Raw genomic sequence first — 26,188 nt, forward strand, 5'->3', positions numbered from 1 at the left:
AAGGGGATGAGAGGTTTGGAACAAGTGTGTCAACCTCCTGAGTGCCTGCAGCTATCCCACCACCAGCTGCCTCTGCCCCTCGCTGCCCACTCCTGTCTCTGCTCCCTCCGTTCATCAATCGCTAACATCCCCAGGGATCTCTTGCCCAGTCCCACCTCTTTCCTCTTTGCAGCCCATTATTCCAGCCCAGCCTTCCTGTGTCCCTCTGTCTCACCACCTCTGTCTCATCTTAGATTGCAGCTGAAATCCCCTTTTTTCTCCACCCTTACTGGTACACTAATGCCAGTCTATGGGTCTGTCACCTTTGGAGCAGGAATGGAGGGAAACGTACAGGCAGCAGCCTAATTCCTCTGAGACAGAACCTACCTTTCCCACGGCACAGCTGCACACCAGTGGTACAAGAGCTGTGACCACTCTGTGGTGTGGTCTCAGTCTCTGTCACTAGTGGGACAGGTGGGAGCCAGGAGGCAGAGGGAGGTGATCCCTGGTCCTGTTGTAATAACGGCTGTGCACTCTCTTCTGCCCTGATATTTCCCCTGTAAAGTCCACTGATGTGCTTCACTTCCCAACTGAAACTACTGTACTGTGCTGTGTTGCTGTGTACTCTGTGAAACAGCTGCTGTGCTCCACCCTAGAGGTGGCTGCTTTTCAGTGGCAGGTGAAAGCTGATCCACTATTTTTGAGAGTCTGTGATGTTTCATCGATTCCAAGGTGAGACGGGTCTGTTATGGTGACCAGCCTGTCCGCCCGTATGAGATGGGCCAGAGAACATCTCCAAAATCACTGCTAGTGCAGATCTTTAAGGGAAAGATCTAGTCTTGATTGGCCAGTGAAGGAGAATCCACCACTGCCCTTGGTCACCTGGTCCCATGGTCAATTACCCTAGTTAGAAACAGACCCATTATTTCCAGCCTGAATGTCTACTTTAGCTCCCAGCCACTGGACCCCTCTTTGTGAGAGTGAAGAGCCCACGGTAAAATATTTGTTCCCCGGGTGGGTGGGTACAGATGGAGTGGGATTAAATCCCTGCCTCACCTTCTAAATTAACTGGATGGAGCTCCGGCATTCACCAGAAGGCTTGATTTCTCGGGCTTTAACCATTCTCTGGCCCCTTTCCAGCCTATCCACAGCTTTCCGGAAAGGTGGGCCCCTGAACTGGACCCAGCATGCCGGCAGTGGTTGCACCAGGACCAGTTACAGAAGTAAAATCACCTCCCACTCCTACTCTGGGTTCCCTGGCTGATGTGTCTCAGGCTGGTATTAACTCTTCTGGCCACCGCGTCCTGTTGGGCGCTCACCTCGGCTGATTTTCCCCAAATCTTTTTCGGGCACTGCTTCCCAGGTGAGAGCCCCCACCCTGCACGTGGGGCCTGTGTGCTTTGTTCATAGGCAGAGATGTTTTTGTTGAGCTGTACTGAAACGCAGGTTGTTGGCGTGTGCCTCGTGCAGTCTGCTGGAGGGCCCGGGTAGTAGGCCCCGTCTAAGTGACAGCCAGTCAGTGACAGGCAGTGACTGGACCGTGCATGCTGCCAGGGCGGCTGTGTCACCACAGGACAAGGCATCGGCCCATCACTCAGCTGAAATCGAAGGCTGGGCCTAGGGAGGGGCAGAGGTTCCTCGGCTGCCCCAGCCTTTATGATGCACCTGAGCCTTGCTGGCTGGAATGTGCCGCTTTGCTGAGCTGGTGCTGGAGGGCTGCAGACGTGCTGGAATTCTGCTGTGTCATGTACTGGCAGGAAGCCAGGAAGAGATAAAAAGGGAAGCCCTGCTGACTCGGCTGCTCTGGAGGCACTTTGAACTCTGGCCAGGGCACCATGAGACTTCCTCCAGCTTTCCAAAGGTCCCCTCCTGCCCTGCAGGAGAAGACAAACAGGGAGCAGCCCATCTGCTTCCTTTCCCCCTTCGCTGTCTAGGGGCTCAGGGTAGTGTCACCCTGTGTCTTGCTGGTTTCCCACCCTCTGGCAGCTCCCTAGATCCACGAGCATCTCTCTGTTTGTCTGTTTCCCCAGCCTGGACTGCAGACCGGGCCCCCTCCCTGACGTTCCAGCTGCTCTCCCTTCCACCGTAAGCCAGCCCTTCCTGGGGCTGGTAACTTGGCAGGACCTGAGCTGAGGCTTGGCTGCAGGATCTGTATTCTGAAGGTGCCAGATTTGGCAGGAGCAGACTGTTTGGCTCTTGTTTCTAGTAGAAGATTTCTGGGGGTTTCAGAGATGGCTTCGTTCTATGAATCTGGTGTCGTCCTCAGCGCTGTTGATGCCCTGCAACCCTGACCACAGCTGTGGGGGGGGGGGACAGACTTGGCATCTGCACAGCTCTGCCAGGCACTGTCGCGACTTACAGCAAGCACAGCCTGCTTGTCCAGTACTGGGTTGTGCCCTGCTTCTGCCAAGGCAGCTCTAAACCCCCTGGGTTCCCATCTAGGGCTCCCTGCATGGCAGCACTGATGCACCATGGACTTCGGTAACTCCACAGGTGCCTGTCAGTCCTGGAGCGTCTCCCCCACACCCAGTCCTCCTGTGCCAGCCGGAGACACTTCACCCCTGCAGCATGGTCAGAACCCCGAGTCAGCCTGCCTCCCTTCCACCAGGTGTTTAAAAACAACAAATCTGGTTTGGGTTCCTTTTCTTATGTTTCGTTTCGGAGCCTTAGGGTGTGTTTGGATTCCACTTCCAAGCTCTTCTCTTGGACTGAGGGAGCTAGGAATGTGTGTGCTGTGTAACACGAGAGCTGATTCCTGCTGGAGCAGGGCTCACCAGGCACTGGGACTTGGACCAAGACCTTCGGTATCGCCAGGCTCACGGTCAAATCACGAGTTTGCAGCTTCGCAACAGACCTCAAACCTGACCCACAGATGTTCCCTCCTGCCCCTCCCCCGCGTCCCCAATATTCCACTCCTGGCACCCAACACAGTTCTGCCAACCCCTCTCAAACCTGACCTGCTGCCTCCAGCTCCCACTAGAGCTCTGGGCTCCCTGCACAGATGTGCCAGTGCACCTTAGGGTGACTGTTCCCCCCCCCACACTCCAGTTATTGCAGCCCCAGTACCTGGCACATCCTGCATTGCATTGTGGATTTGCAGTGCAGATGAATGTGAAGTGAGTGTATGATGGGGGAAGAGAGGTTGTTATAGCCCCACATGTGCGCTTGAAGGTGGGAAGTTGCACCCAGCTGATTCTGCATGCTCTGGGTACAAGATTGATTGCAAAACAGGCCCTGTCTATGATCCATGCTGGTGCCAGTACAGCAGTGCTGGTTTGAGTGTGATTTATAATTCTATCTGGCAGAAGTCAAATGTGTAGGTACGTTAAAAATGCTTGTGCTGGGGGTATCGCACGTTTCATTCACCAACCATTAGTGATACTAGCATCTGCACTTTGGCACTGGCATAACCTGCATGCATCCGCTCTGAATCTGCAACCCTTTTCCATGTCCTTAGTGTTTGCCCCAAAGGGGAAAGGAGGGGAGGTGTCAGATACGCTGCAGAAGAATCCAAAGTCAGTTTAAATTCAACAAAAGAAACAAAAATCAAGGAAACTAGTGAAAAATAGTGTCTCCCCTGCATCTGAACCTGTGTTTTCGGAACATGCTTTTCAGGCAGAGTACCAGGGGCAGCTGTGAGTCATGACTGAGGCACATTGACAGGGTGAGTGAGGCCAGGACTGGGACCAAGAGGGGGCTGAAATGTGGTGCTCCTGGCCCCCGGCATTTGCAAGATGCATTGAGTGAAATCCTGTGTGCCAGGCTTATTTCTCAGCATCCTTCGCCACGTTGGCCAGGAGCCTCAGTGGTGACATTGCATCAGCTGTGGTGGAATTGGGCCCACTTTGTCTTTTAGCAGAATGCGGCCCTCTGTTATACAATTGTAACCTCCTCCAGCCCAAGGGCTGACCGACTCTCCTTCACAGGACTGGAGACCTGGCTTTGCCATGGCTCCGCTGACGGGGAAGCAGATGGGAAGAGGAAAGCATCCTTGTACAGGGCCCAGGTTGGCCACAGGGTTGAGAATTTTCCCACGTTTCCTCCAATTTCCTGCTGCAGGTACTCCCCCTACCCCCGCCCTGGTGGCGTCTCTCGGCCGCTATCAGCCAGCTCATTTGTAACCCTTATCGCATTGGGGAAATGAGTGTTCCTGACTGGTGTGGGGGATGTTGGGGAGTTTGAGCCCTCTTGCCTGTACTGCCTGGACAAGACCTGTCTCTGTCCCACCTCTGCTGTATCCAAGGTGCTGTTCACAACTTTCAGCACCTGCAATCCCGGCATCCCTGGATTGTGGTCAGGACGATATCGGGAGTCCTGGCACTATGGGAGGCCATCAGGGATCCTGATGAGCAACCTCAAAAGACCGTGGTTAGGCAGGTCTGGTCCTTCCGTGAAGCTGGACCCAGGTGGGGATACATATGCAGAAGCTGGCCTGGTGGGAACTAGTTCAGGCAGTTCCCATGATTCCTGCTGACCAAGGTATCGGTTCTTTAATCATGTATGTGCTGCCGCGTACTGCCCAAGAAGTGTCCTCCCTGTAGCCCTGTTAATGTGTGATACGGAGGGTTGTACACACCTCCTGGCTGGCATGCTGTCAAGGCAGGACTGCAGGAGCGACTTGTAATGTGGGTGAATAACTCTGGGTTGATGGAGCAGGTTTTGGCAGGCATCTGTTAGATAGAGTAGCTGCATCTGTGGGCACTATGAGAAGCTGAGTCTGCAGATGGCTGCGTTGCTTGGACCGGAGGTGAGAGCTGGTTCAAGCTCCTGGGAAGCAAGGTCCAGGTTCTGCTGCTGGTTGGTTGTGTGGATTCAGTCACTCTGCATATTTTAATGACATTACTGGAGTGACATTTGTGGGGGAAGAAAAGTAACATTGAACTCTGGGTGCGTGAGCTGCTGCTGTGCCATCTTGTTAACCTTTGGAACTCCTTGCAGCAGGGCCTGGCACCAGGGAACCCTGCAGCTCCCATGACCATTTTGTTGTTCCTTTCTCAATGCTGTTTGCAGGCTGGACACTTGGGTCAGGCTCATCCCTCTCTCTGGCTGAAATCCTCTGCTTCCTTTTCTTTCTTTTCACACTCCTATCTCTCTTGAGCCCAGGCCCTGCGCACACCCCCCCCGCTCCCCGCCGCCTACTGTCGGGGCTAGGCTGAGCTTCACTAATATTACTCCTGAGCTGGCCAGCAGGAATCGCTGTGGAGCGACACCAAGCTCAGTTTCCTCCAGAGGGCTGGGCATACTCCTTTCGCAAGGGCAGTGCTGTTCACCAGTCCTGGCTTGCCGCTGGCTTCCTGATCCCAGGAGAAGCCACAGTAGTGAAGGCAGAAAATGCAGCTGGAGGCCGATGGGCTCAGCAGAACACAGCAGCAGCACCAGGATGGTGCTGGGCGTGTAGGGGATCATCCTGGATCCACTAGGGATTTCCAGCCACACTCGTCTGCCACAGCTGTGCCTATTGCAGCAAGGCCTCCAGTGTTGTGCCTAACCATGGTGTGTGCGTTGCCCTGACAGGCCGTTGCGTATCCATCGAACGTGGTCACCGAGGACATCTACACCAACGGCTTGGCTATGCCTGGCAGTCCAGCGCACGTGAATGGCCGGGAGGTGCTCAAGGTCCGCATGATCCAGTTTGAGAAGGTCTCCGAGGAGCCCATGGTGAGCTGGCAAGAGCTTGTAACCCCTCAGGCCCCAGGGACAGGGTGAGCCCTGCTGCTGCATTGTCACGCACAGGGGAGCGACAGGCCGCTCCAGTTCCCATGTCAGTGGATGGGGGGATGAACATGAATTTTACAGACTTCAGCCAGACCGCTGTCTGCCCCACTGGGTGCTGCTTTGGCCTCTGCCTGCCCCACGAGGAGCCCAAGGGCAGTTGCACAGGCTGTAGTGGGATCGGGAGGAAGCCACATCCACCACTGATTCGTTCCACCAAGAGGAAGTTAACCTGGCTGGACCTGAGACAGGACAGGACTCTGAAAGTGAGGCAGTGCAGGTTTGGACCATGGCCAGACGAGGACTTCACCTGGAGAACAGGGGCTGTCACCCTCGATATGTCACAGCCAGTCACAGATTTTCCTCTTTTCCAGGGAATCACACTGAAGCTGAATGAGAAACAGAGCTGCATGGTGGCCAGGATTCTCCATGGAGGCATGATCCATAGGCAAGGTAATGGCAAATGGTAGGAATCTGAAGTCCTCCTTGACAGACCTAGAGACAAAAGGCTTCTGTTTACTCAGGGACTTGAGCTGTTTCCTTCCAGCCTGGTGCTGGGTACAGCACGTCAGTTTCATCCCTGGGGCTGGGTAATTTCGGGGCAAAGGGATGTTCTGTGGTGTCGGACCTCCATGCCCCGCCTCCACCTCTTACGTTTGCTCTATCTGCTCTTTACTTGGAGCTGCTGTACTCAAGCCTGCGGCTTTCAGGGCATTCTTTGCTGGGAACAGCAGGAGAGGGTGTGGGACAGGAGCAGTCACGAAGATGCTACCTGCAAACAGACCCAGAAACAATGTGTTCCTCTTGCTGATGGATTCATTGTAACACCATGTGGATCAGGTCCCCCCAGGCTTTGAAGGACATTTGTTTCTGTTGCTAAAATGCACAAAAAAAGCAGAATTTCTGTGCCAATGTCCTGCAAACACAAAGAAGTTGCCAAAGTAAATGAACTTGCCTGCTCTCCTTTTTTATTGTGGCACCTGCAATCAGCATTGTGCCTGCATGCAAAATTGGTGTCCTGTACATGCAAAAGGCCTGCCCTTTGCCAGCCGTGGAGCCACTCCCTTTATACAGTTAACTCCCTCTTATCCAGCATTCTTTCAACTAGAATTCTCAAATAATTGGCACCGTCCCCTGCCAGCTCCATCCCCAGGCCCTCCTGGCTGGGGCTGCCCCTGGGCTGAGGCTGGGGCTGCCAGCTGTCAGCCCGTGGGCTGCCGGGGGTTCTCCAGGGCTGGAGCTGCTGGCAGAGCGCCACCTCCTGGAGGCAGCCTCGGTTCTGCCGGCCCCAGGGCTGCCAGGGTTAACCTGTCCAGGTCCCCAGGGCTGGAGCTGCCAGGGTGCCCCTGGCCCTGTTGGGGCTGGGGCTGTCAGAGGAGCTCCCTCCCCGCCAACATTCCCATGTGCCCCTGCCAGCTCCAAGCCTGGGCCCGCTGGTGTTGCTCTGTGCCCCGGGCCTGCCGGTGTTTCCCCTGTCCTGGCCAGCTCCTAGTCCCATGCCCCAGGCCTGTCAGTGTTCCCCTGGGCCCACTGGCATTCTCCCATCCCAGCCCTGCGCCTTGATTCCACTGGCAGAGCCAGGCACCCCAGGGCCACCCACAGAGCCCTATGCCCCTTGGCCACCGGAGTTCCCCTGGCTCCCAGCCCCAGGGCTGCTGGCAGAGGTCCATGCCCTGGCCGAGTTCCCTCACCTCCAGAGCTGCTGAGAGTTCCCTGAACCCCATGTCCTGGCCAGCTCCCAGGGCTGGAGCTTCTGGTGGGGCTCTGCACTGCAGCCAGCTCCCAGCTGCAGGGCTTGCGGGGTCCCCTGCCCTCCTGCCTGGGATCCCACAGCTGCCTACTGTATATCCACATAGAAAGCAAGAATCTGATCATGGTGGTATTCTCCCACCAGAATACATAAAGACCAACTCCACTGATGACATTGGAGTGGTGGCTTATACCTGTGCATCTGAGAGCAGAAATACATACATATCTTATAGAACTGGAAGGGGCCTTGAGTCCAGTCCCCGGCCCTCTTGGCAGGACCAATCACTCAGCTTCGGTATCTGTACAGACATCTCAAATAAAAGCACTTAGAATATTTATATACTCAGCCCTGCAATGAGGTTCCCATTCAACTTTAAGTATTGGTTAACATTGCGGATAGCGCTAAAATGGAATGTTTTTCTTCCGAGCTGAGCTACCAAGCGATTAGAACTCGGAGGCTGTATGAATGGCTTTAGTTGTTGATAATGTTTAAAACATAGAATAGAGGGAGCAAAGCTGTGTTCCCCTCATGTATGTCTTACACATGTTTGCATGCTTGTGCCCAGACACAATGACTCCCTGATAGAAACATGCTAAATGAGCCAGTCTGGATGTAAAGTGACGAGCAATGGTTTCAGCTGCCAGACAATGATGCCTATGCATTGTGAATCCAAAATTTCTTAGAGATTTTGGGGGCTTGTATTTTGCCTGCTTGTAGCATTTCATGAGCTTATTTCTCCCATTGCTGGTAGGCTCCCTTTGTGTGGGTGATGAGATCCTAGAAATCAATGGGCAAAGTGTGAGCAACCACTCGGTCGAGCAGCTGCAAAAGACGTTGGTAGGTATTTTGGGAGACTGTTCCCATGGAATAACTTCTTTGCCCACAGAACGTGCATCTTGCCTGATTTGACTGGATTCATTCTTGGGGCGTTACAGCACTTCCTGCACAAGCTGGGCACGTTCCCCTTTTTACTGGAGCCTCAGCACAAGCCAGGGTGCTTCTCTTTTCAGGGAGCTGGGCGGGGCAGGGCGGTGTGTTCAGGCCGCTCCATCAGGGCTCACCTTCAACGTAAAACTGTCCCTGGGCAAGTCAGGCCAAGCCAGGGCTGGTGCTCAGTCAGGCTCCGATCTCTAGTGGCTGTGGCCATGGTGGTCCTCTTGCGCCATTCGGTAGATGGCTGCCAAGCTTCAGCGTGCTCACCTCCATCCCATCAGACCTGTCAGAGGTGCCAAGGACTCGCTTGTCCCCTTCCTGGAAGAAGCAAGGAAGGGCTGCCTGGAGTTTGTGGATTATTCTAACCCCACAGGTGTCCCTGAGCCCCAGTCCCTCCTTCCTGCTCTCCTGAACTGGTTCATAAAGCAGCAGCAATATGGAGGCTGGGTGGGTCTCGAGGATTGGACACAAATTAGTTCCGATTGCCCCCATCTCCCCAGACTGGTCTGTCAGTGCCCCATAGTCCCAAACCCTCTCTATGGCTAGAGAGAGGGGGGAGTTTAATTCTCCCTCTGAGTTCAGTCTGGGGATCCCTTTAAGGCTACATGAGGATCAAAACCCTGCTCTGTGAGGCCGTCCAGATGCAGGTCTAGGACTCACTTTGTCAAGTTAGCCGCTGTGGCTTAAACCATGCAAAAACCACTAAGCACAATGATTCTGGCTGTGCTTAGCTGCAAGCTGCTCTTTACTCAGTAAATAAGGGAATTCTGCAACAAAAAACGGAACATTCTGCACACATTATTCTCAAATTCTGCAAAGTTCTGCAGATTTTATTTGTAAAAATGGCCCAATATACACACCAGTTGCAGTTACATTTGGTCATTTATTACAGGTGTACTCGTGGACAGGTATTTTCAAACAATACAGAAAACAAAAGGCCTCCAGAAAATGTGTGTTTGCCCAATGGATTCCTTACTTTGCATATTAATACAGCACTCTGAGTAATAATTCATTTAAACTACCATAAGAGTCGTATTTCCCCCGGCCCCCCCTCCGAGCAGCGCGAAACCTGAGGGGAGTCAATGGTAACTGAGGAGCTGAGGGTGAGAGCAGTAGGTGCTGGGCAGAGGCCTCGGTGAGGCCTGGTAGGGTTGGGGATGTGGGTGGGAAACGTATGGAAGGTGTTTTTGGGGGAAAGTGAGCAGGGCTGTTAGGGGGCTTTCCCAGGCAGACCCCACCTGACCTCTAACCTCGCCCATTGTCAGGTATGTGTCCCCCACCACTTACCTCTCCTCTGTGACTGTGCCCATGTACCACTTCCCCGTCACCCGGTGGTCCTGCACCCCTGTTCTGTCCTCCCACAACACTGACAAGCCACTGCCTGAGCCCTCCTCCAGGAGCCCTCCGCTGTCTCCGGATGTGACGCAATGGGAGGCGCTGCAGGGTCTCTGCCTTCCCTTGCTGCCTGGCAGTGTCTGCTGGTCCTACCGCCACAGCTCCCGCTAGTGTGCAACAGGCACAAGTGCCTCATCTTTTCAGCAGAGGCTTCGTTGTGGGGGTGGGATGCTCAGCTCATCAATTACGCGCATGTGCAGTGATGCAGCCTTCCCCCCAGGAAGGCCTCTTATTTAGCGCTCCCGTGGGTGCAGCTTGCCAGCCCTCTGGGGGTTTCCTGGAGCCGGTGGAGTGTGCCTGGCTGGGGGCCTTGGTTTCTGGGTTAATTTAGAAACCACATCCTCCAACTCTTCTCTCTTCCCTTTGCTTTGTCCGTCAGAGAGAAGCCAAGGGGACGGTCTCAATAAAAGTCATCCCCAACCAACAAAGCCGCCTCCCAGCACTACAGGTAGGTGCAGCTGCATCCTCCCAGCCGCACAGGCCTTGGAGCTGGGGAGACGTCTCCAGGGTATTGCTCTGTCCTGTTCCGAACAGGCTGGGGGGCTGGCAGGAGGTGGGCTGGGGCGCAGGTTCGGTGGGCTGCACTGCTTTGCAGCAGTGATGTGAGCCCCCAAGAGGGTGAGCAGGGTTGCCCCAGTCTTTGGGTTTGTCTGCCCTGCCTCTACAGTGAGGGTAGCACAGGGCAGACCTGTGGGAGCTGGACTCAGGCTCACGTAGACATGGTGACACAGACGTCAGCCCCGCAACCTGAGACAAGATGGACAGGGCGTGGGTTTGGACGTAGCCCTCACTGAGCCTGGTGCGGGCATGGGCCCTTTATGGTGGGCCCCAGGGAGTGAGATTAGCGCGAAGCTGTGCTAGCAGCGAGACTCCACTTGCAGCGTTCTTTTTGGCGGTCACTCGATAACAGGTAGGACGTCTTGTCTCACCCTCCGATTTGTGAGTCCGTTGATGGCTGATCAGCCCAATTCGGGAGCCACAGACCTTGCCGCAGAAGGGACGGGTTGGCAGCTGTGGGAGGGGCGTGGGGCAGGTTTTGATGCTCTTTTCTTCTCCTCCACCTCTCCTTGTCTGCACTGTGGCAGGGCCTCTCATATTGCACCAGCCCCTCATGGATTACTGTTCCCCTCTGGAGACGGCTTTGGGCAAGGTCCTCCCCAGTGGCGACACCGATGCTGCACTATTTCCTTCAGCATGTGCTTATATGGCTTCCTCTGGCCCCCAGCGCTCCTCTGTCCTTCCTCCAACTCAGAAACAGAATCTGTTCTGGGAGGCGCTGATCAGACATCTGACCTGTGTGACCAGTCCAGAGAAGCTGTTGATGAATGATAATGGCTTCAATGCTGGTCACGTTCGACTCTTCCAGGATGCTAGTGTTTGTGCATCTGTCCTCCCAACAGATGTTTAGAATTCTCCAGAGGCAGCATTGATGATATTGTTCAAGTGCCTTCAAACGATGCTTGTATGTTGTCCAGGTTGCACATGCATATAGTAGAATTGGAACAACCACTGCATGGTATACAAGGAGCTTTGTCTTGGGATAGATGTCCAGGTTCTGGAAGACCATTTGTCTCAGGCAGGTGAAAGCTGAGCTTGCGCAGCTCAAACGCTGCTGCATTTCCGCCTAAGTGTTGACTTTAGCAGAAAGATAACTTGCAAGGTGTGGGAAGTGCTACACATTTTCCAGTAGTTCTCCACTGACTTCAATAGAAGGGGCATGAGACTGTCCCATCTGCGAAGGTTGGTGGAGCATCTTGGTCTTTTTGATGTTCAGTGTGAGGCTGAGATTCTCGTATGCTTTAGCAAAGGCACTTACGATGGTCTGAAGGGCTGTAGGAGGAAGAGCAATTACCATATTGTCATCCATATACTGGAGCTCCATGATCAAGGTTGTGGAGGTCTTTTAGCCTTCAGTCTGCTGAGATTGAAAATCTTCTCGCTCATTCGATAGACAATCGTCACGCCATCCGGAAGCTTGCCATCAATGACGTGAAGGGATGTTGGCGAGGAAGATGCAGAACAGTGATGGGGCAATGACGCAGCCTTGCTTGACTCCTGTTTTGACCTCAGAGGGGTGGCTTTGGAATCGGCTGTTGCTCAGCTTTGTGGCAGTCATGTCGTGAAGCAGTGTTAAAGTGCTAATGAATTTTTTTGGGGCAGATAATCTGTGAGAGGAGGGTCCGCAGGGTGCTATGACTGACTGAGTCAAAGGCTTTAGTCAGGTCGATGAAACTTACAGGTAAGACTCGGGAGGTAGAGCTGTGTGGAGCTCTGTCCCTCAGCCCGGTGCCTCATTCCTCTCATCTCTGAAACGGGCAGTGAGGTTTAGCCTGTGTGAACTGCTTTGAAAGGGGCCGAGGGCTGGACCCCACTCCCTGTTCTGTGGGATTGAGTGATTCCCATTGGCCTCACTGGTGTTGGGGTTAGACTGCAGAGACCTGGCAAGAGTTAACGTGACACATTCTGTCTTGGAGAACTGGAACTAGCAACATGAGCCCCATGGGCTGACTGTGTCACCATCTGTCCAGAGCCAAATATGCTGTTCGGGCAACTTCTTCTTCTGCGAAAGGGTGACTGAGTGAAGTTATTTTATAAGTGAACGTGCATGGCCCAGGGCCATTCTGCCATCTCTTCCTGTTTGTCATCTGCATTCTGCCTTGGTCACACCTCTCCCTCGGCAGTCTGCCTGTCCAGCAGTGAGGTGACAGGTGACTATCTCCTCCTAAGCTCTCCCCTTTGTCTCTGCTCCTGCTAGGATGAGCTCCATTCTCTTTTCTTTCTCTAGCTAGAGTTGAGCTTGTCAGAACCAGCTGCCATCATCGTCGTCATCATCAATAACCAGGGGCTCAGCGCCCGTTGGTGTCCGATGCCTCCCTCGCTATTTCCTTCCATCCTTCCCTGCCCAGTGCAGAGTGGCTGAGTTTCTGTAGGCTAGCTCCGCACCAATACACTACATCATCCATCCGTTCCCAGTGGGGTCTGCTTCTCCCAGTCGAACTGTCCATTATGCCGAATGACGGGGTTTTGACTTTTCACTCATCGTTCATTCTGCCGCTATGCCCGAAGACCTGTAACTTCTATTGTATAATCATCTGCAGGAGGTTCTCTTTTGTCCGCATCTTCCTATATGATTGCTTGTTGGTGACCTTCTGTGTCCCTCCTGTTCTCAGGATCTTTCCATAACAACTCCTCTTGAATGCCAATATCCTTGTCTTCAAATCTCTCATTATCACCCATGTCTCGCATCCCTGCAACATGCTGCTGAACACACATGTTCTCAAGATGCTCAGCTTCATTCCTAAGCTAACCACTTTGCTCTTCCAGATCTTATCCATCGCCTTCAAAGTGGCTGTGGCTTTCCCTATTCTAGTCGCTATTTCCTTCTTACAGTGCAGATCACACGTCTTGCTGCTCCCCAGATACGTGAACTTCTCCACGTTCTCTAGTTCGATCCCGTCTACGCTGATTTTCCTATTTCCTGATCTCCTGCAGTGCCTCTGACTTACCAGCAGGTACATGCAGGCCCCCCCTGCTGGAAGGGGACACCATGGTAGTGCCTGGCCCATACTGGCCAGTGGCAGGGGAACAAACCATCCTCTCTCAGATGTTGTTTGCCAGAAGACTGATGGTTTCTCCCCTCTGGGGAAGATGGACAGTTTGTCTTTCACCAGCCAGGGGGTCAGAGAAGTTCTTCCCTTCTTCGTCCCCTGCGCCTGTCTCGTTTCTCCCTCCTGTCACTCTGGCTGTGGTTGTGGATCACTCTGGGCCCGTGAGTGGCCACGTGCAGAGGCTCTTGCTGCTTTCTCTTGTGACGCTTCAGTGCTAGGAAGCCCCAGTGACTTCAGTTTCAGCTTCCCGCTGCGACCGGTCTGTCCTCACGGTTGCTGTCATGTCACAGAAGGACTGATGGGGTTCCACAGTACAAAGCAAATTTTGCTGCATGGTCTGTGCCTAAACCGTCTCTTCCTGGCTCCTGCCACGCTCCTTCCCCATATCTTGTAAGCAGCCAACCCCAAGAAGAGCCATTAGTCTGCACCGATCAGATTGCTGTGTAGCGATGGGGTGAGTGGTTCCGTTCTGAACTGCACCAGCATGAATGATCTGAATGAGAGGAGACGAGTAAACAGGTCTCTCCTGTTACCTCATCATCGGAGCAGCAGACAGGCGCTGCAGGTCAGAGTAGGCCTTGGTTTCCAGCTCCGCTGAGGCTGGAGGTGTTCCGAATCTGGGATTTGGGTTCCCCAGTTCCGACATGCAGTTCAAATCTGGATTTCCCTTCCTAAGTTCCAAGGATGGAAGAGACACTGTGACCATCTGCTCTGAGCTATGCAGGCCAGCACACTGCACAGAAACCATTCGTGTTTGAGCAAGGCCCCAGGTAGTGCTGAGCTGGTTACATCCCATGTTCTGATCTGGGCCCACATTGTAATTAAGATGAGGACTCTGGTGGCATCTAAAAGACAAACATTTGTTTTGGCATAAGCTTTCATGGGTATGCAAGCAGCTGACGAAGTGGGTTTTACCCGTGAAAGCTCATCAGCTAATAAATTAACTCATTAGTCTTTAAAGTGCTACAGGACTGCTTGCTTGCTTTATGAAGATACAGACTAACATGGCCACCTCTCTGTAAACCTGTTGGTCTCTAAGGTGCCAGAGGACTCCTTGTTGTTCTGGCAAATACAGACTAACAGAGGCCCCTCTGAGATTTTCAGTTGTTTTCAAAAGCAGAATTGTGTATGTTTACGGGAACACACACACATACATAGACAAGGGGTGGGGTGGGGGTACAAGCTGGGAGCTTCAGCCCTATGAGACATTCTCCAGGGTATAATCTGTACTCCTGACCTGACTTGCTGTCCCCTTAACTCTGGCCTGCGATGCTGAACATCCATTCCTGGCCTGCTCATGCACAGCCACTGACGAGTAGAATGCCTCCCAGATGTATACGTGAATCCCGTCTCGGGGATACTGCTGTAGCCCTAGAAATGTGCATCTTTTGCTGCTCAGTCATCCCCTGGACCGACGTTCCTTCAAAGGAATGAAGGTAAATTTGGTTTCAAAGGTTAAATGTTGGGTCCCTTGGACAGTAGAGGCATGTGGCTTTGCTGCTCAGGGAGGAGCATCTCTGTGCCAATCGCATACCTCCGGTCTTCTATCAGTCGTGGACTTAGCTGCTCCCGCCCTCAGCATGGTGACCAAATGTCTGGTGTCTGCAAAGCTGCCTCTGGCCTGCAAAATCCCAACCCCGTCCTCTCACAGCTGGAAACCTCTGTGGGTGGAGCTTATCCAGGGGGATGGTAACGGCAAACTTCCTGTCCTGCGGTGTTCTCACGCCCCGCCACCGCTTGGCAGCGCACGCAGGTGATGTGCAGGGAGCTGGTACGGGCAGCGACTACAGGGTTGGTTTCACACACGGAGAGTCTCTGCTGCCTCAGGGCTGGAAGGGAGAAGATGTCTGGTCTTGAGGGTTCAAGACATCCCCTTCCCTGAAATTCTCTCCTCCAGACCCCAGTCCCCAAATCCAACCGCATGGATTTGTGCACAGAGATACTCCCTCTCTGTCCTGTGGCTGCTGGCACCTCTCCCGTGCTATGGGATCCTGGCTGCTGGCAGCCCCAGTACTGGCCCCCGGTTTCAGAGAGCTGAGTCCTTTCCTGCGCTGTGTGGAGGAACTCTGGTCCCTCTGGGGCTGTTGTCACCAACTGGTGGGGTTCTGCCCTGTGTCTCAGTGGCTCCAGGCCAGGCCCTACTCCCCAGACCCTGCTCCCTGAGATGCCCGCGTAGGGTTGGGAGGCACTCTTGTTGCTAGTGGGTGTCAGGGCTGAGACCCAGGGAGATACCAACTGTGCATGGCCTGACCAGTGGCAGGGTGAGAACCTGAGATGCTTGGACTGCAAGGTCCCGATGTGCTCTGGTTTGGCCCATGTGGGAGGCACTAGACCTGGGCGGGCGAATCAGTCCTGTTTTGGAGCAGTGGTTCAAGTTGAGCCCCAGGCGCTCTCTTCCCCCTGCCCTGTGCAACCAGCCTTTCACTGCCTGTTCACCCCGCTTTCCCTGTTGTGCCCTGACCCTGGCAGCGCTCGACTCGCGCTTGTCTCTGGGCCCTGGCTTTCCCTGCGGGCAATGCCATACGTGATTCCCCAAGGCACGGACAGGCGCTGTGCTGGGCTGCAGTTCCATTCTGGGTGAACGTTCATGCAGAAGTCAAGCCAGCTGCCCTGACTATTGGGATGGGAGGAGTGTGTAAATCACCTGACTCTTGGCATCTCTGAGTGCAGGGCCCCCTCTGACCTGGGTTGTGGCATCTCTTCTAGCTCCTGAGGGCCGCAAGGGCGCCCAGGATAGAGGAGACTGGCTGCGGATGCGCCCTGAACTTGGCGGTCAGGTTTGGGACAGTTAATCTCTTACCCCATCGTGGACGGCCACTGCTGGGGGACGTGACAGGAGCCACCTAGCAGGAACGGTGGAACCGAAAATCCGTGGCATTGGCTAGCTGACCTCTGTCCTCTTCCCCAGATGTTCATGAGGGCCCAGTTTGACTATGACCCCAAGGCAGACAGCCTGATCCCCTGCAAGGAAGTGGGGCTGAAGTTCAAGACTGGGGACATCATCCAGATCATCAACAAGGATGACAGCAACTGGTGGCAGGGCCGAGTGGAAGGGTCCTCCATGGAGTCGGCAGGACTGATCCCCTCCCCTGAACTGCAAGAATGGTACGTTCGAGCGCGGCTGGGGAAAGCAGCTAGGTGAGCCAGGAGGCTGGGGAACTCCCAGCTGTAGGCTCTGTGCTCCAGCTCGGGAGCTGCCCCTGGGTGGGTGGCTCGGAACCCGTCCGTGAGGGATGTGCTTTGGAGACGAGCGTGGTGCAGATGCTGCTCCTTGGAGAAGCCAGGCCGAGCTGCTCAGTGTCGCGAGCTAGGTAGATGGTGTATTTTGGGATGGGCTGTTGGTTCCCTCTGACCTTGGCCACGGGGACCCATGGGTTTAGCCCGCTGCTGCCCTGATCCCCAGGGTGAGGACACTAGGGCTACGTCTACACGTGCACGCTACATAGAAATAGCTTATCCCATCCCCTCGTGGGGTTAGCGGCTTCGACGTCTCGCCGCCTAACGTCGATGTTAACATCGAAATAGCGCCCGACGCGTGTAGCCGTGACGGGCGCTATTTCGAAGTTGGTGCCGCTGCTCCGAAGTAGCCGGCATGTGTAGACGCGGCTTAGGTCTGGCAGAGATTCCTTCTGAGCCCGTCGGTACAAGCGCTCTTTCCTTGCTCCTGTGCAGTGGGGAACTCCTGCTGCTTCTGGGAGTGGCTAGGTTTGGAGCAAAGCCCTCCCCAGTCTGACTGCTTCCGTCTCTTGTGTTCCCCCCTGTGCAGGCGTGTGGCAAGTACAAACCAGTCCAGTCAGAGGGAGGCCCAAAGCTGCAGCCCCTTTGGGAAAAAGAAGAAGTGCAAAGACAAATACCTGGCCAAGCACAGCTCAAGTAAGTGGTCCCCGGGCTGTGCTGTTTAGGGAGAGCCCCAGCAGCTCTGTGGCTGCAATGCACCTTCCCATCAGGTGGCAGGACAGGGCGATCGCAGAACCCTGGTGCTCAGACCACGCACTGGGCTCTGCAAGCTCGTTTTGCCCACAGGGCAGAGCACGCAGGACGGTAGGGCCTGGGCACCAGGCTGTGTTCCACACCCTCTGCAGTAGGCTCCCCAGTCCTGTGAAAACCAACTGCCCTGGGATCTCTTCGTTTCCCCCGTGGGGAGCGGGGCAACCTAAGCTGCCCAACATGGCAGTGCACTGTTAGCTGTCTCCTTGCTGGAGGTTACTGCACTTACCCTGGGGAGCCTGGGGGCAGGTGTCTGTCTTACCTAGTGCCTGGGGTTGGCTTCCCAGGAAGAGCCCCTGTGGGTGCAAATCAGTCACATGACTCCCTTATTTTCCCCTGGGGACAGGTCTCTCTTGTCTCGTGCACAGGAGCCTGCAGGAGTCCCCAGACTGCTGGCTTTGTTCACATGCTGCTGCTGAGTCACCAAGCGTGACCTGGGAGTGTGCAGAGGGAGGGAAGGGATGTTACCTTGGTTTGGGCACTTGGTGTTCCCAACCAGCAGAGCAAGAAGTTGCTACCTAGGAAAAGCTGTGCCCTCAGCTGGCACCAGCGGGGGTGGGGTGCTGCCATCCAGCCTTTGCAGAGAGCGATCTGTGCTTTTATACCGCTGTTCCAGGCCAGTGTGCTAGCGGGAGATGGGTGCAAGGTTAAATCCCAACTCGAAGGGATGGGCAGGGACCCATAAGTAAGGATCAGGGGAAGCCTCTTGTTCTCTCAGAGGGGTGGTCGCCAGACTCCTGCAGGCTCTCTCCTGGGACGATGCTCTCTGAGGTGTGCAGCTCCCTGCTCTGCACTGGGAGTTTTGGGGCCGGTTCTCCCCTGCGCTGTGTCGCCAATGACCGCTGAGCATTGCCGTGGGACCCCGCAGAGGCATTACACCCCTGCTGCACAAGGCACCAGGAAGCAGCTCTCTGGCTCGAATGCTTGGAGTGGTCTTAGCACCCACAGCCAGAGTTTGGCACTGTGGGTACTTGATGGGAGCTGAGCTCCTTTAAGAGCCTGGTCCTTTTTTGGTACTGGAATGGGTGCTGAGCTTCCTTGACCTTGGGAATCTGGCCCTCCTTATCAGCTGCAGCCGGAAGGGCGCACCCCCTCCAGTCAGGTCCTGGGCAGGCCAAGCTTTTCAGTTCACCCCCTCTCTTTAAACTCTGTACCAGTGCAAACGTCTCGTCCTCAGCCAGGGAGAATCCTCCCTGTTCACCCCCTTCATGCAGGAGCCACATCCAGCCCAACCCAGCCGGCTAAGTGATTGTTGTACCAGTGAGGTTTTAATGCACCAGGACCTGAAACTGACTGTTAATGGTGCCCCAGAGAACTGAGTGAACCTCAAGGGCGGGAGAGTCATTTGCCCAGAGCCTGGGGACATGCTAGTGCCTGGCCTGGCCTGCAGGCGGGCCCCTGGTGATGACAAATGGGGCAGTAAATCAAGGGGATAAATAAAGATTCTCACAACTACTTTGTGGGAATAAACTAAAGTCTCTGTTACTCTTTCAGCTCAGAGCTAGACTGCAGCTTCTAGTCTGGCCCCTTTGGGGAGGGGAGAGGAGAGGATTGGCCACAGATTTCACACCTTGTCACAACAGCTGTCTCCATGTTACTGCCCAGAGTAACAGCTGGTCTTGGGTGATTTCTCTCTACGCTGAGTTTGTAAGGGGGCAGTGCAACCTGGGGCAGAGCCTTGGGAGCAGAGCCCAGTTCATTCGGGGGTTTCTTTGGTGCGTGAGCCAAATGAGGAAAAAACCAACAGATGACGCTTTTCTTTTTTTCTTCATCAAAACAAAAATGGAAGACATCATTTTGGGCTTCTTGGCTTGGAGTGTTTCATTCTCACTCGCTCACTTTCTTTTGTTTGGTTGATTGAAATGAGATGCCGTATTGACAGGAAGAGTCAAAGCATTTAATTAGGCAGGAATAGCTGGTTGCCCTACAAAAGGCAGCTCATACCCTGACCCTGTGCCTCATTTTCCCCACAATTAAAATGGGGCAAATGATACTGTAAAGTGGTGTGAGGCCGAGTGGTGACAAGTGAGAGTTACGTGGTCCCAGCAGCCCTGTGCAGGGATGTGCCTGGCTCTTGCATCTGGACTGAACTGGGGCTTTCTTGGTTCTCTCCCCACAGTTTTTGACCAGTTGGATGTGATTTCGTACGAGGAAGTGGTGAGGCTGCCAGCTTTCAAGAGGAAGACCCTGGTGCTGATAGGTACGGCCCTGCCCTGCTTTACACGTCCTGCTAGTCGCCCTGACCCTGACAGCCGACTGGACAGAATGGAGCCCGACAGAGCATTTCCACTGAGGACCCTGCGGGCTGAGAGTTAGAGCAGTTATTTCCTTTCACTTTTCAAGTATCTGAAAGGGTGTTACAAGGAGGTGGGAGAAAAAATATTCTCCTTTATTCTCTGAAAAAGGACCAAGGAGCAGTGGGCTTAAACGGCAGCAAGGGAGGTTCAGGTTGGACATTAGGAAGAACTTCCTGTCAGGATGGTTAGGCACTGGAATAAATTGCCCAGGGTGGAGTGTAGAATCTCCTTCACTAGAGATATTTGAGAACCAGCAGGATAAATGTCTAACAGGGATGATCTAGATGGATCTTGGTCCTGCCACGAGGGCAGGGAACTGGACTTGGTGACCTCTTGAGGTCCCTCCCAATTCTGGTGTCCTATGATTTGCACATGTTGGATCTCACGGCAATCGGGTATTTCCATTAACTAAAGTAGACTTTGGATCAAACCCTTGACCCTTAAAACAACTTCTTGGGGGAGTCAGCCCCTGTCCTGAGCCTTGCACAGCACCGAGCTCTAGGTTACGTCCCCAAGACTCGAGGCACGTGTACATCAGCACGCTCAGGAGAGTTATTTTAAGTAGTTTTTAAAGTGGGTGGATTAAACTGCATCCAGCCTGTGTGTGGATGCTGTCTTTCAGAACTAAAGTGGCCTTAGTTTGATTCACTCTAAGTAAAACTGAATGGAGACCACTCTACTGGGGAATGAAGTTCCCCAGGGGGTTGGAGGTGATCGCCAAATTAATTCAATGTTGACGAATGTTGCTGGGTGCTGCTGGGCAGAGACTAAGGGTCAGACCCCAAAGTGCGGTGAGGTCCTCAACTCCGCCCAGTTTCACTGGAATGCCCAGATCTAAGTCAGTGGTGCTGAGGCTGTGCCTGGGGTCCCAGGCTGTGGAGCAGCCCAGGGTGGCTCTGGGACTGGAAGTACATTGTCCTGTGTTACAGCCATGTGGAAGAGAGCAGGGTCTGGCCGGGTCCCAAGGGGCAAAGAGCTCAGCTCTCCGGCCTGGGCAGCCATTACACTATTCCTTCTGGGGGTCGGACCGGCCTGTTCCATCACCACTGCTCTCTGCCTGAGTGCCTGCCTCGCAGTTGGGGTGGTTCGTTCTCCTGCCTCCAGCACTGGCAACCCTCTCTTGTGGGGCACTGGCCTCCACCCCTCTCCTCCTCTTGCGCAGGTGCCAGCGGGGTCGGTCGCAGCCACATTAAGAATGCCCTGCTCAGCAAGCACCCAGACAAGTTTGGCTATCCGGCACCATGTAAGTAATGACGTGCAGTGGGTTGTCACCCCCAGCTCAGCAGCCAGAAATAGCCATTTTAGAGCCCTGGGAGGGCTTCCCAGTGCATGCTCCTAGCCTGGCCCGGGTCTGAGCTGGCAGACTTCTAGAGCTTGGGGGCAGGTGCAGAAACACTGCTTCAGAGACTCCCCCAGCTGCTCCCGAGCCCGGCCCAGCCATGGTCACTGGCTCAGCCATGGTCACTGAGCTACTGGTTCTGCTGGGGGAGGCTCCAAACCCAGTCCCTGTGAAAGAGAGAGGGGGCTGCTCCCCACTGTTCCTCGGCCGATTGTCTCGCCCATCCGCGGTGTGGGCGGAGCAGCTGGGGGTGAGTGAGGAGGGAGAGGTGGTTGGTGCACCAGGGGAGTGGCTCAGAGTAATGGAACCCCCCAGATACTGGCCAGAGTGTGGCAGCACTGCATGTTCCTCCACGCAGAGGAGCAGCTCAGTCAGGCTGAAGCCGCCCTGAGCACCTGGTGCCGGAGAGCTCAGTGACCCAGTGCCGGGCACGTTTCCGCTGCCCTGTTTTGCTGGTGTGGCTCATGCTCTGGAGGTCACCGGTGGCCGTGTTTGGGAGGGAATGGAGGCCCACGTGCTGCAGGCTGAATAGCGCCTGCCTCCGCCATGGAGGCAGCTGGTCTCTCTCTGGGGTGAGCCAGAAGGGTTCTTTCCTTGCCATAGGGGAAGGCCACTGGCCTCCAATGTTCCTGCCATCGCTCCTGAGCAGCGTGGGTTTTTGTAAATGAGGCAAGGTCCCCTTCGGCGAGGTCTGTGCTGGCAGTGGCCCAGAGGCGGGAGGAGGTTGTGTTCTCAGGTTATTCCCGGCCTTTGGAGTCTCCGGCCCGCAGCGGAGAAATGGAAGGAGCAGTGCCAGGAGCCTGGCCCCACAGCTGGTGGGTCAGTGTTGTCCCCTGGCTTTCAAGGACATCATCAGCATGAAACCTGCTGCATTTCAAAGCCAGTCTCATGGGTCCTGCTGCACCTCCAGCACCTGCCTGGCCCAAAGAGGGAACCCACCCAGCCAGGTTCTGATAGGAGCCTCCATCCCCAAGCGAGGCTGCTCACACTGGCCTTGGCTGGGCACCAGCTGTGCAGTACTGATTGCTTGGAGCAGGGCTGGGGGACCCCTGCCGTAGGCCTGGGGTTTGAGAGGCAGGAGTGCTCCAGGCCCTGTCCCCGAGCAGAAGACATAAGAGGCACCAAGTCCCCTCTCTGGCCAGCCTCCTTCCAGGCAGCAAAGGGTTAAGCTGGTGGAGGCCTCTCCTCTCACTCTGCTGCCCAGGTGGACCCTGCTTCCTGGGGCATGAGGCTGCCCAGGTGCACTGCAGCCGCTGTCTTCCAGGCTGTGGGGGGCGTCACAGGCCAGTCACCCACTCTCCTGCCCGCCAGACACAACGCGCCCCCAGAAGAAGAGCGAGGTGGAAGGGAAGGACTACCACTTCGTCTCCACGGAGGAGATGACCAGGGACATTGCTGCCAACGAGTTCCTGGAGTTCGGGAGCTACCAGGGGAACATCTTTGGCACCAAGTTCGAGACGGTGCACCAGATCCACCAGCAGGACAAAGTCGCCATCCTGGACATCGAGCCGCAGGTGAGGGGCGGACAGCTGTGCTCCTGTGTAAAAGCACGTGCCGGCTGACCTCCCGAGCAGGCGGAGCGGTGGGGCATTAGTGGCTGGGTGTGTCCCTGCATGGTAAGCCGTGGCAGGGTGGGGTGCAAAGGGGTGGCTGTTCGGTGAGGGGAGTGGGGCTCTGCAGGGGTCACTGGACCTGGGCTGAGCTCTGCACCTGCCAGCAGTGGGGAAGGGACTGGAGGGCGGAAAACAACCACCCAGATAAAACCCACTGCCCGTGCACTGGGCAGGTACCTTGGGCGCTGCCATCACTGATGGGTCCACACCAGGTATTGCGAGAGCCCCGTCCCCTAGAAGGGGACCATGGAAGCCAATGGAAAAGATGCCCCAGGGCTGGCATACCCCTCTCCAGGGCACTGTGCAAAGGGCTGGGGTCTGCATCTCAGCTAAGGATAGTGAGACCTGGAGGCAAAGCTCTGCCTGTCCCAGTCCTTAATGACAAAGGCAGTTCTGTGGGTCCTTGAGAACTTCCCTAGGGGATGAGAGGGGGTTACTGTGGCTGTGGAGACCCAGTAGCCTTTGGGGCTGCTGTTCGAGAGTCAGCCCCACGCATTGACTCCAACCACCCCCTCCTCGGGTTAGAGTTGGGAATTGCCAAACTTGAGTAGATATGAGCAAGCATCAGAGAAAAAAGGTTACTCACCTCTGAAACAGGAAGAAGGAACTGCGGGGTGCCGGGTCAGCTGAGTCGCATATCGGCTTCGCACAGGTGCCATTCCAGGGGACTCCCGGAAGTAGCTCCCACAAGCTCTGCCCCGCCCTGCCCTGCCCTGCCCCACAGCATCACTAGTTCAGACCCAAACAGTCTGAACAGAACAGGAGTGGCTCCCGCGGCTCCTGCAAGGTGCACTCAGCAACCTTTGCTGCATCCCGAGCACAGGATTTTTTTGGAGTGAATTTACACTTACTTGATGTGCCAGGCTGGAGGCCAAGGGGTCCGGCACCACAGTGAGCTGCTCCCAGCCCCGCGGGGCCAGTCTGTGACCACACAGGGGCCCTGGCTGACGCTCGGGGTGTGATGTTCAAGGGTCCCAGCCTGCAACCCTGCCCTGCCCGGGAGCCAATGTGCACTGTTTGCCCCTTGTCTCTCCATCTGCAGACCCTGAAGATCGTTCGCACTGCAGAGCTGTCCCCGTTCATTGTCTTCGTGGCACCGACGGACCAGGCCAATCAGGTGGGTTCTGTGGCCCGGCAGGGCAGCAGCTGCACAGGTGAGACACTGGCCATTGTCTCCAGCCCAGTCAGCCCCCCACACTCCCGCCTTGGTGCACACCTACCACTGAGGCTTTGGCTGGGGGATGAAGGGACCGTTCCTCGCAGCAGTGGGGCTCACGGTGGTGCTTAGGTGCCTGACTCCCAGTGGCATCCGTGGTGAGGCCCTTACGTGCCTTTGGAAGCCTCGTCCCAAGCCATTGCCTTGCTCCCTTCCCACCCGCGAGGCTTGTTCTCAGGTGCTGGCTCTTGCCCTTTCCCTGGCGGGGCTCTGGGCTCATCGGAAGTCCCGCCCCTCCTGGAGATGAAGCACAGAGTGCCAGGATGTGCAGGGCAGCGGCTCCAAGGCTGTGTGGGTGTACTTCTCCCCTGTCCGCCTCCCAGCTGGGGGCACTGTTGTTTCCAGGAGCCTGGGTGCTGGCGGGCCTGGAACAGGGGACTTGGGCACAGCTTCCTTCCCAATTGCCAGTCACCAGCACCCCCCACCCAGTGCCCAGCAGGGCCCAACCCTCTCCTCCCCCTTTGCAAAAGGAATCCCTAGGGAGGTGAGATGAGGCAAACCTGCCCCTCCCTCAGGCCTGCTTCCCCTGCCCCTTGGAAGGAGTGTGGTGGCTGCAGGAGCGCCTGTTCCTCCAGCTCCCTCCACTAGCACCGTTGCCCTCAGCCTGTAGGAACAGTGAAAGCAGCATGGCCCCAGCCAGCAGCACAGCTGAGGAGGGCCCTGCTGCTTCATCCACCCGCCCCCACGCCTGGGCAGCCTCAGGGCTAGACTTAAGAGGAGGGAGCCAGCCCCGACCCCTGTTCACACTGGCAACCTCAGCGACTGCAGGGGCTGGGACTCCGACATGAAGTGAGGCTAAGCTAGTGTTGCTCCAGCCTGTCTCCAGCTGTAGCAGCAGGCCTGGGGGCGGGAAGCAGGCACGACATTGCTCCTGCCTTTGCAGGTCACGGACAGGTTTCGAAAGAGCCCGAACGTAACCTCCAGCGGCTCTGAGAGCCAGGATGGCTTTTCCTTCCCACTCTGCTGGGGCTGCTGCCTGCCACCCGGAGCAGGGGGGCGAGGCTGCAGCAATTCACTCTGACCCAAGCCTGAGCTCACACGGCTGGTAACCAGAGGAGCCCCGGTCAGCTCAAGTGGCTGAGGGGCAGAGCTGAAGAACCCATACTACACACAGGCAGATTTATGGGCGTGCTGCTCGGTGCTGGAGCAGTTCTTCCGAGGGTCTTCGGGAGCTAGGTTTGCTGCATGGGGCCATGTGGCACCTCCACTGTCCCCCGGTGCTAGGAGAATAGGGCAAAGCAGCCTGCTGGGGCTGAGCTGTGAACTAAGGTGTGCATCCCACCTGCTGCCTGAATAAACCACAAGGAAGGGAAGTGATTTCCCTGAGCTTAGGCTGCTGGCTGGCAGCTAGCATGGGAACAGAACTCTTGTCCAGAGGCTGCCGACACCCTCACCCCTCAACCACGCTGTCTTGGCATATGGGGCTCTGCGCCAGAGGGTGGGGGAGGAAAAGGAAGAGTTTGTCTCCCCAGAGAAATTTACCAGCAGAGCTGTATGGGTCTCACCTCACTGCTGAGGGACAGCAGCATTCAGGAAGGGATGCTGACTTCTGCTGTAGCTGATAGCATGAAGTGTCCCAGGAAAGAGGCACTGTAATTCCAAAGTGTCTGCCTAGAGAGAGAGCCCAGCATAAGGCTGCTGGGAAAGGGCTCTAGGGTAGCCCAGCCCAGCCCGAAGGGAACAAACCGGCGGTCCTGTAGCACTTTAAAGACTAGCAAAATAATTTATTAGGTGATGAGCTTTGGTGGGGCCAGACCCACTTCCTCAGCCCTGGAGATTGTGGTGGAGACAGCCTGGCAGTTTTGTAACAGGTGCACCGAGGGCCTCGTGGAGTGAAGCATCATGTTCCCGAATAGGTTGTAAGGTTTTGATGATGTGCTGCAGGGGTTTGAGCTGGGGGCCACAGGTAATGACAACAGTTGTTCTGGTATTGACCTTGGGCCTATCTTGAAGTAGCTGGTTTCTGGCTATTCATCTGGTCCTGTCAATCTAAGGGCTTGACTATAAATGATGAATCGTGTGGTGTATGCGGGATGGAAGCTGGAGGCATGTAGGTAAGTGTAGCAGTCAGTGGGTTTCCAATAGAGAGTGATGTCGATGTGGCCATCAGCGATTTGCACTGTGGTGTCCAGGAAATGTTTCTCTCGTGTGGAATGGTCAAGGCTGAGACTGATGGTGGGGTGCAAATTGTTAAAATCTCTGTGGAATTCTTCCAGAGTCCCTTTACCATGGGTCCAAGTGATGATGATGTCATTGATGTAGCATAAGTGAAGGAGGGGTAACAGGAGACAAGAGCTAAGGAATCATTGTTCTAAGTCAGCTATAAAAACGTTACCATACTGTGGGGCCATGCGAGTGC

The 26,188-nt window shown here is 55.4% G+C and overlaps 1 protein-coding gene across 1 annotated transcript in view; it reads left to right on the forward strand.

Annotated features, from left to right (window-relative positions):
• The window catches only part of MPP1 (MAGUK p55 scaffold protein 1), a 41,189-nt gene that overhangs the window by 10,506 nt on the left and 4,495 nt on the right, over nt 1–26,188 (forward strand). The window contains exons 2-11 of the mRNA XM_075008123.1: nt 5,494–5,637; nt 6,066–6,144; nt 8,193–8,278; nt 10,149–10,217; nt 16,286–16,482; nt 17,144–17,250; nt 19,484–19,564; nt 20,824–20,904; nt 22,312–22,514; nt 23,656–23,730. Coding sequence (XP_074864224.1) covers nt 5,494–5,637; nt 6,066–6,144; nt 8,193–8,278; nt 10,149–10,217; nt 16,286–16,482; nt 17,144–17,250; nt 19,484–19,564; nt 20,824–20,904; nt 22,312–22,514; nt 23,656–23,730 — 1,122 coding nt within the window. The remainder of the gene's footprint in view (nt 1–5,493; nt 5,638–6,065; nt 6,145–8,192; nt 8,279–10,148; nt 10,218–16,285; nt 16,483–17,143; nt 17,251–19,483; nt 19,565–20,823; nt 20,905–22,311; nt 22,515–23,655; nt 23,731–26,188) is intronic.

The sequence above is a fragment of the Carettochelys insculpta genome, chromosome 13, assembly GCF_033958435.1.
Source record: "Carettochelys insculpta isolate YL-2023 chromosome 13, ASM3395843v1, whole genome shotgun sequence".
Lineage (NCBI taxonomy): Eukaryota > Metazoa > Chordata > Testudines > Carettochelyidae > Carettochelys > Carettochelys insculpta.